This window comes from Natrix helvetica, assembly GCF_964273705.1.
Source record: "Natrix helvetica genome assembly, chromosome: Z".
Classification (NCBI taxonomy): Eukaryota; Metazoa; Chordata; class Lepidosauria; order Squamata; family Natricidae; genus Natrix; species Natrix helvetica.
In genome coordinates, this window is record NC_138554.1 from 136,026,094 (window position 1) to 136,037,105 (window position 11,012).

General features: G+C 44.6%; 1 protein-coding gene across 2 annotated transcripts in view; it reads left to right on the forward strand.

The window, feature by feature from the left end:
- XIRP1 (xin actin binding repeat containing 1) overlaps nt 1-10,326 on the forward strand; it is a 42,588-nt gene extending 32,262 nt beyond the window's left edge. For both annotated transcript variants that reach the window (XM_081970184.1, XM_081970183.1), the window contains one exon: nt 1,510-10,326. In XM_081970184.1, coding sequence (XP_081826310.1) covers nt 1,512-9,095 — 7,584 coding nt within the window. In that variant the 5' untranslated portion in view covers nt 1,510-1,511 and the 3' untranslated portion in view covers nt 9,096-10,326. The remainder of the gene's footprint in view (nt 1-1,509) is intronic.
- The last annotated feature ends 686 nt before the right edge of the window (nt 10,327-11,012 follow it).

Here is an 11,012-nt window from a genome sequence, read left to right on the forward strand (position 1 = left end):
TAAGGGATGATTTTGGAAGACTTCTTGGAAAAGTCTTGGAATCTTTGGAGCTGCTTCATGCACTTATTTGTTGGTTTTCCTGAATAATGAAAAAAATGAAAATGATCAGAAACTTTTAAACATGCAAGAATAGCAGGATAACAGAATTGAAGGGACCTTTAAGATCTTCTACTCCAACCCCCTGCTGAAGCAGGAGGCCCTATATACCATTCTAGACCGATGGCATTTCAATATCTTCCAAAAAACCTCTAGTGATGGGGCATTCACAACTTCTGAAGCCACTCCACTTGTTAATTGTTCTCACTGTCAGGAAGTTCCTCCTTATTTCTAGGGTTGAGTCTCTCCTTGATTAGTTTCCATCTTGCTTTGCCTTTGGGGAATAGATTGATCCATTCTTCTTTGGGGCAGCCTCTCAAATATTGAAAGATTGTTATCATGTCACCCTTAATTCTTCTTTTCAGATGGGCTCACCAGAGGCAGCCAATAAATGTCAAACAGGGCATCTTTAGACACGGGTACAGGTAGAACTTCTCCTCCAAATTCCCCCCAAAGAATAGACACCATTCATTCCAAGCTTTTGGGCGTAATGCTTCGGCGTGAGCCAGATCAATAGGTTGCAAATGGCTCCCTTGCTGTAGCTACTCACTGGGACTTTATGACCCTTCACAAGGAAGAGACGGCCGTTGTCCGAATACAAGAAGTTATGTGCTAAGAGACTGCCGTGCCTGCTCTTTGCCATCTCGGTCCCTGCTACCCATATCTGATGCCAACCAGATTAGATGAACTTTGTTACTTTCTGGAATGCCTGAATAAAGCATTAAACACCAGAGTAGCACTTGACACTTCAGTGTCAAGTTAGGCATCTCTTCACCCCGCTCATTAACACAGTATAGGTAGTCCTCGCTTAGCAGCCAGTTGCTTAATGACTATTCAAAATTAAAACGTATTTTGAAAAAGCTTCTTGCTACCCATCCTCAAAGGTACGGCTGATATACGCAACCCTGTAGTCATGTGATTGCATTTTGGGTGCTGGGCAAACAGATCTCCGTTACGACCAGTTGCAGTGTCCTGCAGCCATGCAGCCACAATTTACAATTGTGTTTTCCAGCAGAAAATGGCAAAAAAAAAAAGGTACATTGGATAGGCAAGATTCACTTAACGACCACGTGATTTGCTTAAAGACCATGGTGGCTTGCTTTACGACAGTCATAAAACCAGTAGAAACATCAGCTCCAGTCAAGTGGTGCCTCGACTTACAACTGCAATGACTTACAACTGAAATCCCAGGCTCTATTGTGGTTGCAAGTCGAGGACTACCTGTAGTATTGATGGTGGAATTCTCATGGTGTGGGAATTGGCATATGTGTCTGTGTGTGTGTGTCTATGTGTGAGAAGTCTGGAATGAAGACACCTCTTTTCAATATTAACCCAAACTGTTGCATGAGTTTGGACACTAACAGGATGGTTGATGGTGGCAAATACTGATGCTGAAAACCCCTGTTTCCTTAGAGATGGCAGACACTCAGAGTGAAAGGACTTCCAGTGCAGATATGAAGAAAGCAGTGGAAGATCTACCACCACCACCTCCTGCTCCTCTTCCTCACCTCCAGGACTCTCCTGCTGCCCCTGTGACACAGGATTCCAGTTATCTTCCTTTACCTCCGCCTAAGGAATCCTTCTCCAAGTTCTACCAGCAACGCCAAGTGAATGAGCTCAAAAGACTTTACCGCCACATGCACCCTGAGCTGAGAAAAAATCTGGAAGAGGCTGTGTCAGAAGACCTGGCGGAAATGTTGAGTCCAGATGACCCTAACGAGCCAGTCGTGGCGACTCCGGATGCTGTGGTCCCAGGCGAAGTTCAATCCATGCGTTGGATCTTTGAGAACTGGTCCCTGGACTCCATTGGGGAACGCCAAGCTGCTAAAAAGCTGTCTGAGGAAGAAGCCATCCCAAGTGGAGATGTAAAGAACAGGTCCATGAGGTTTGAAGGCCAGCCTTCCCACGGAGATGAGCTGCTCAATTCGGGCAAAGGATCGGAGCTAGAAGAAACGAAAGGAGACGTACATGCAGCTCGTTGGTTATTTGAAACTCAACCTTTAGATTCTTTAAACAAAATGTACCTGGATGAGACAAGTGTCCAAGAAGTACTCTTGAAAGAACCTGTTGAGCGAGGGGACGTGAAAGGAGCAGCCCAACTCTTTGAAACTCATTCCTTAGAAGCCTTGGGTCACTGCAACTCTGTGGAAGAGGAGAGCATCCTACAGCTCAAGTCAGAAATTCAGGAACTCAAAGGAGGCGTCAAGAAAACCGTCAAGCTTTTCCAGACTGAACCCATCTGTGCTCTTCAGGATAAAACAGGAAGCATTCATGAGATCAAATCCATCTGCAGAGAAGAAATACAAACCAACGCTGTGAAGACGGCTCGGTGGCTGTTTGAAACAAAGCCATTGGACACCATCAACAAGGATACTTCCAAAGTGCAGGTTATTCGTGGAATATCTCTGGAGGAAGCTGTCAAGGGAAATGTCAGCGGAACAAAATGGGTGTTTGAAACTCAACCTCTAGATGCCATAAAGGAATTCACAGTGTCCGAAGCAGATTTCAAAGCGTCTCCAGATCTTATCGAAGGAGCTGATGTCGGCAAACAGTGCCTACTTTTTGAGAGCCAACCTCTTGATAGTCTGAAAGGTGAGTCCTCCGACAGCCCTCCAGCTAAGGAAGAAGTTATCAAAGGGGATGTGAAATCAACTCTCTGGTTATTTGAAACCCAACCGATGGAAACCCTGAGGGATCACTTTGAAGTTGGGCGTTTAAAAAGAGTAGAGCTTTCAAAAGACGAGAAAGGAGCTGTGAAGCAAACAAAACATCTTTTTGAGACCTGCCCTTTTGGAAGCATCTCAAAAACTCCCGCTGAAGATCTCTCCAGTGCACCTGTCCAAGAGGTAGAGAAAGGAGATGTGAAAGCATTCAAGAGCCTCTTTGAGACACTTCCTCTAGATAGCATCAGGCAAGTCAGCACTGAGGAGATCACCAAGGGAGAAGAAGACATCCCTTCTGGGCAGGTGAAAAGTAACCAGCTCCTGTTGGAAACAACACCTTTGTACGCCATTAAGGACTCCTTTGGCCACTTCCACCAAGTCACATATGTGAGTAGAGACGAGGAAGTGACCAGTGGAGGTGTGAAGAACTACAAATGGATGTTTGAAACCAAACCTTTGGATGAGTTTGATGGGAGCATCCAAAAAGTGGATGTGATCAAGGGCATCACGAAGCAGGAGATAATGGCTGGAGATGTTCAGACAGCCAAGTGGCTCTTTGAAACCCAACCCATCGAAGTCATCCACAGCCAAGTCAACCAAGCAGAGCAGAACATTTCTGAGAAAAGGGAAGTTTCTCAAGGGGGAGATGTAAAGACTTGTCGGTGGTTGTTTGAGACACAACCAATCGATGCCCTATGTGAAAAAGATGAGATGAAGGAGAGCCAGGAAGAGCCTGTGCCTCAAGCTGATGTCAAATCATATACGTGGATGTTTGAAACTCAACCTTTGGATACCCTGAAAGGTCAAGAGGAACAACACTTACAAGTCAGAAAGACCTTCCACCAGGAAGAATTACAAGGGGTAGACGTGAAAACGGTCCGGCATCTCTTTGAAATGGAACCTCTGTCCAGTAATATCCCTGGAAATAGCCAGAAAATTATCAGGTGCTCCAGCCGGGTGGAGATACAGTCTGGAGAGGTGTCCAGAGTAAAAGAATTCTTTGAAGCAAAGCCTTTGGATACAGCAGCTAAATCAAGGATAGTTGTGAAAGAAAGCCCAGTAGATGGAAAAATTGAACCTGGGGCTGTGCCCAAGTTCACTTGGCTCTTTGAAAACTGCCCCATGGATACTTTGAAGAGCAGTGCCGAGAGTCTCCAAGAGACAACTCTGGAAAAGAACATTCAAGGTGGAGATGTTGGGGGCAAAAGATTCATTTTTGAAACCTTCTCTCTTGATCAGATCCATGAAAAAGAGAATGAGACACAAATCCAAAAAGTCCATGAAGAAACCTCAAGAAAACCCAACGTCAACTCTTGCATTATGCTGTTTGAGACCCAGCCTCTCTATGCTATCCAGGACAAAGATGGGGGATACCATGAAGTGACCTCAGTGAAGAAGGAAGAAGTCGTAAAAGGTGACGTGAAAGGTGCCCGGTGGCAATTTGAGACGAAACCGTTGGATGAAATCAAGAAAGACGACGAGGTCTTTGTGATCCGAGCTGTAACGCAAGAAGATTTCAAGAAGGGAGATGTCCAGTCCGCTAGGTGGAGATTTGAAACAGAGCCTCTCGATTCCGTTGCAGAGGAAACGAGGCCCACCTTGAAGAACGTTGAGGAGATACCGAAGGGAGATGTCCAATCGAACAAGCAACTTTTTGAGTCAGAACAACTCAGCCAAAAGAAGTACGTGAGGATGGTTAGTGTCAGTGATGTCCAGCAAGGAGATGTAAGGACATCCACCTGGCTTTTTGAAAATCAACCCATGGATTCCTTGAAAGGAGATTCTGAAGGTGCCTGCAGCTTGACCACAGTCCAGAGAGAAGATACCCATAAAGGAGCTGCCAAACGCTGCACATGGCTCTTTGAGACCCAACCAATGGACAGTTTCAAAGACACGGAGACTTCCACAAGCACAGAGTCCCTGAAAGGAATTTCTCAGGCCTGTGTAAAAAGCACCACGTGGTTGTTTGAAAGTATCCCTCTGGATAAATTCAGCTCTCTTCAATGCGGCAGAGAAGTAGAGGCAAAAGAGAGAACACCATCAGATACTTTGGAACTGTTATTCTCCCATCAACTGATCCAAAAGAACGGCATCCTTATTGAAGCCAATAACACCAAGGGCATCAAGATGGCAGCATACCACTTTAGCAACCAGGAAACCCCCAAAGTCCAAGATGAAATGGTTGTAGAAGACAATTTGCAAATGGTCTTGTTGAAACTCCTTCAGAATAGTAATGTGGAGGCCTGTGGGTTGCTAGTGCGAGAAGAGGAGAATGGCGGCATCAAAATTAATCCCATACAGCTGTTGGACTTTGACAAAGCTGAGAAGAGCCAAGAGGAAATGAGGAACAACATGGCAAGGACTCTTCAAGAACTTCTTAACCGAGAGATCTCAGTTAAGAAAGGAATAGTTATGCAGGAGGCAGACATAGGATCAACAAAGGTGATTGTTTATTCCCTCCGTCAATGGGTGGCTGAGCAGCATACATTTGTGAAAGGTGATGTAAAGTCAGTGATTGGGAATCTCCTGACTTCACGAGAGCAGAGAACCACAGGGACCATCAGACCAGAGGACAACGAGAAAGGGAATGTCCAGTTGTATACTCGCTGCATTGAGAAGGGAGATCTTGACTACTTAAAGAACCTCCAGAGGGAGTCGGAGATAGAATCGCTAGTTTCTACACAAGCGAAAGAAGAACCACCAAAAATTGGGCAAGCGATTGTGGCACCAACCATGGTGCAGAACAAGGAAGGTGTAATGACGGCAGATGTGATCCAAGGGAAGCATGACTGCTCTGAGCAAGCATTCTTGTGGAAGACCAAAGAAGGTGTCTCAGAAAGAGAAGTCCCCCACGCAAGTTGTACTCCCTTTCATTTGGCACACTGTGGGACCCCATCGTCATCCAAAGAAAGCATAGTTCTTCCACCTGTCACATTGCCCTGCCAGTTGGTAGAAGGAGCCCGAAATAGTAGCCAAAGAACACCAGGACAACAAATAATTCTGGAAAATGGAAAGGAAAGAACATCCATGCAAGTGGCAGATCAGAAGATGGTTGAAGTTCACCACAGCTTTAAGGCAGGAGGAGAAATCAACTCTACAACAGTTCAATCCCCAACACAGGTTCCTGGGAATGATCTTCAAGCTGCAATGCATAGCTTGAGAAAAGCCACAGCAGAAGCCCAAACTCTGCAGCAGCAAGTGCAGAATAAGCTGCAAAAGATGACTGACAGCGTGCAACTATGCAGCACCCAGCCCTGCGTTGCAATGGTGCAAAACACAGTGCCCAAAGAAGGCTGTGAGGTCAGCAAGCTACAGCCAAGTAGCAAAGTGTCCTCTTCTAGACCGCAGGAGGCGTTCGAACCTGGCGTCAATCTGTCTCAGAAGAGCCCGGCATCCTTGCCCCTAAAGGTCAGTGACCCTGAGGAAGGACAGGGAGGGACACAGCCTTTTGTGGCTCACCAAGCTGGCCAAGAGTTATCTAGGACAGATCTTAGTATTAAGGATGGCCTATACACAGCCACGCCCGTGAAGTCCTATGTAAATCCATTCCTTGAATTGGACTACCAAGAGCACTCCGTTCCTGAAGAACGCGAGCAAGATGTTATAATCAGAGGGGATGTAAAGACAGCTATCAGAGCTCTGCAGAACGCTGCAGCTGAGCAGAGACAAGTCGAGAAAGAGGACGTGGTCCGCGGCAACTTAAAAGCCGCGCTCGAGTCTCTGGAGAAGTCTAACGTTAATGTATCCCAAGGGGACTTTAAAGCAGCCATGATATACAGAAACGCAGGGCAGTCACATTCCATGGGTAAAAAGAAACAGGAGGTTGAGTGTCTTAGTGACCAGACAGTTACTGTAGCTGTGCCATCTGCGGACTCACTAGATGTTAATGACTTTCCTCCTCCTCCTCCTCCTCTTCCTCCTCCTCCTCCTCCAGCTTCATTGATGAGACCTGATGTCCACGCAGCTTCACCTCAACCAAGACAGGCTGAAGTTCGGTGCTGTTCCCCATCCACGCAGCCATGTGACCTCAAAACTCCCTTGTCTTCCCCAACCAAAGCGGGTCATCAGAGATCTTCAGAGAAGCCCCAACTGCCACCCAAGCCTGATGTGATCACCCCACCAAGGAAAAAGCCTGTTATCCCCCCAAAACCAGACTTCCTTTTGAAGGAGGGACTCCCCCATCCTGCCAGTGTCAACAGAGGGCAACCAGGAAACGCAACCCTGCCTCCTTCTCCTTCCAAGTCACTCACCTTGATTGAACAGAACAAGCCAAAGACTTCACCTACAATGAACCAAGCATGTGGAGCTGAGATTTGGGGACATTTGGAATGTAGAGAGGATTCCGCTGTGTGTCCTTCACCCAAAGTGACCAATGTTGAGGGCATCAATGTTGAGAAGAAGTCAATAAAAGGTATCATCAAATTGCCTCTGCAGGATGAAGAAGAGAAATCTAAGGCAAGGAAAGAGGAGAGAGCCAGAGTCGATTTGATTGGCCACAGCTCTTTGTTAGAGACAGTGAAAACTGGATTGGAGAGCCCTGAAGGAGGAAGTTGTCATCTAACCAAAGACCTTCAAGGGTCCCAGGAGACACCCGAAGAAGAAAATAGATGTTCTTTGCCTGAGAAGCAAGATTCTCTCACACCCTTTGAATGCCAAATGAATCTTAATCCTAATCTAGAAGTTCAGAGGAAGCCATATTTGTCTGCAAAATGCCATGCCAATGTTCTGAGGAAAGGAACTGTCATGACACATGTCACACCACCTAAGTCAGAAAAAACAAGCATGAGATCACAGGCAGACAGGTCAGCCTCTGCTCTTCCCCCAGACTTAGAAGCTAAACAGGTTCTTACAGGACATCTGATTGCACACAGTGGTAGCTCAAGAGATCCAGAAAGGAAGAATGACTGGGATGTAGAGAAGAGAAATCTTGGAGTGGTCATGAGGGAAAAGGTTGGCAAAGAAACCGAAGAAGAACGTCGCAAGAGATTATCCGTCCATAAAGAGGAGATCATGAAAGGAAACGTCAAGGAAGCCATGGAGATATTTGAAAACTTACGGAAACAGGAGGCTCTAGAAGAAATATTGACACAAGTGAAGGAGTTTGAAGAGGAGACATCAAAGGTGGACGTCAAGGCCTTGAGAAATCTCTTTGAGAATGTGGCCGATTGGGTGGTCAATGAAAAGCCTCAGCAGACAAGACAGCCCAAAATAGAGAAACCTGAACAGCTGAAGGAACTTAAAGAAGACTCAGAGAGTGTCTCATCGGTGGAGTTAGCTTTTGAAGATCTGGAGCGAGCCAGTGCTGAGATTGTTCACTTGAAGGAGCAGACCCTAAGTAGACTTCTGGACATTGAAGAAGCCATTAAGAAAGCTCTATATTCCATTTCTAGTCTCAAGTCTGAATCAGACATAGCTGGGCTTTCAGGTCTCCTGAAGGAATCGCTTGGAAGTTCTCAAAGCCTTGCAGCGGGGAACAATATACGCAAAATCAGTATTATATCCAGCAAAGCCAAGCAAGAAAAAGGGACACCAAGTCCATCATGGGAAGGAGACAAGGTAGCTGATCAGCACGAGGCACCCAAACTGTCCCTAGAAGTTCCACGTGTGGTTCAGCCTCGGTCAAGTTCTCCTTCTTCTCCGTCCTACATCTCCATTCAATCTGCTGCACGGAAAAATACAGAGTCGTCCCAGATTGTGCCTTTGGTTTCATCCCACCCTATGGAAGTGGCCACCGGAAGAGAGGCATTCTCTCCAAATATTTTCGGCTCCTTGCCGAGTAAACCAATGAGATCCGGTGGCTACGAAAGGGCCCTTGGTGAAGGGGATCAGGAGGTCATCCAAATTAAAAAAGGAGGAAGTCTGATTAAACAGCAACAGCTTAGCAGTGCTAGACACTTGGCTCAACACCTCAACAGTAATGGTACCAAGGAGAAGGACACAGTCCAAGAGGGAGCTTCTGATGGCAACTCCAAGCCTTCTTTAAGTGCTTTAAGTCCCTCCAACCCCAGGAGACAGAAAAGTATCCTAGAATTGCAAACGAGCCATGATGGATCCAAACTCTATGGGGCTACCCGGACAGTGACTGAGCAGTACGAGGAGGTGGATGAATTCGGAAACAAAATCATCACATCGTCCACAACCGTCACCAAACAATCAGAGACTCAGACTTCCTCCACTTGCGGCATTGTGTCTTGCCCAACCAGATATGAAGTCACAGCTTCTCCAATACTTCGCCGGTATCTCAACAGCCCAGCAAATTTCCCTTCAGATGATGGTCACCAAGAAACAGGAGTGGTCTTTGTCACCTTTAGCAATTCTAAGCCAGTGAAGAAATAAGCAAACGTCCTTGAGGTCAACCAGATCATTGATGTTGACCGTCCGGCGTTCTACACCTTTGATTGGATTTTAAAAGGACTGAAACCCATAAGCAATGTTGTCCTTGTGTCCTTTACTGTTTTTTAAAGAAAGAACAAACAAAAAAACCCTCTTTGCCCTCCGAATAATGTTGGGTCTGAGAGATGAGATGATGTTCCTTCAAAGCTGGTTCTTGAAGATTAAAAGGACTTCCAATTCAGTAGAAATCCAAGTTTCCAGTTCCAGAGAGAGAAAAGAAAAAGCCACAACTGTGAAATAAAATACAAAAACAAGATGGATTCTTTCAACCCCAATCATCGCCAGCTGAAGATGTTTGCCTTAGGGTATTCATCTGATCCGTGGCAAATTAGGGTCCTCAAGCAATATTGTGAATATTGATTTTTTAATAAGTGGGTGTCTTTAACTCAGTCTCAATTCCTGCAAATTTCCTGGATTAGTCACTAAGTTTTTCCAGGAAACTTTTTTGGAAGTGGTTTGCCATTGCCTCTTTCCCAGGACTGAGAGAGAGAGAGATTGGCCCAAAATCACCCAGCTGACTTCATGCCTGAGGAGGGACTAGAACTCGTGGTTTCCTGATTTCTAGCCTCGTACCTCAACTATTACACCAAACTGGCTGTCATTTTTGAGACATATGCTAATTTCCTTGGCCCCTTTTGCTATTGGCCTGACATTTTGCTTCTTTCTCTGTTTCCCTTTTTTGTGTGTCTAGGGAGATTTCTCTTCCCAAATCCTTTCTCTGATAGAGATACATCAGAAAATGAGTGTGGGGGATATTCCCCAAATAAAAGTAGAGAGTTTATCCCTTTTTTAGTTTTATTATACTTTATTTGGGCAGATTTGTTAGCACTATTTAGCAAGAGTTACATATTAGGGGAAATTACGGGATTTTAAGGATTTTCCTCACTGCAGTTCCCCCTGATGAAAAACGGGGAACACATTTTCTAGTTAAATGAGGGAGGCAGTTAAACATGTTGATAATGATTTTATTATCCTCTTTTTTATTTAGGATTGTAATTAATTGATTGTTAGTATGTATTTTATCCTAGAGGCATTGCTTCCTTTATCTCTTGCAACCATGTTTAAATCAATTATATAAATTTTATTATGCCTTTTTTGTATATTCTCAACCAAACATTTTAGATATCCTGGGGGGTATTTTTTTTAACCCCTATATGAAGATAAACAATGACTTCTGAAAATTAGTTTGTAGTTGTTTTTCTTGTGTTGGTTATTTGCTGTATTTTGGCTGAAAGAGTTCAAATTCCTCTGAATCCTCCTATTCTCTTCATGAGTTGGCCCAGACTAGTAACAACACTTTTTGAATAAAAGATGGCTGAGTATATCCATTCAAAGCCAATAGTTAGTAGCAAAAACAACAATTATGATACTAATCCCTTTACCCATGCTTCATCTTTTATGTAAATTTTAGTACACAGAAAAAATGTTTTTCCTATCATTTGGTAATTAAAAGTATCAATAGTCACCTACTGTAGAATGCTGTTTCTTAACTTTGGCAACTTTAATATGGGTGGATCTCAATTCCCAGAACTCTCTCGTCAGCATAAATGGCTGGAGAATTTTGGGAGCTGAAGTCCACCTATCTTAAAGTGACCAAGATGGAGAAACATTGCTGCTATTATGAAGTTACAATGGCATTGAAAGAAATGGCTTATGACCAGTCCAATGATTGAAATCATATAAAGAGCATTCCGTGGTGTTTTTGTAATACAGGTGCACCCTTCATTCAGCGACTATTCAATTTTACGACGCTGCTGAGGAAAGGACTTATGACAGAATCTCAACAGTTGAGGAGACTTTCTGATAAGTGGCTTTGGGTAATGAAGTCAGAACTTTGGGAAGTAAAATAAAGTAAAAATA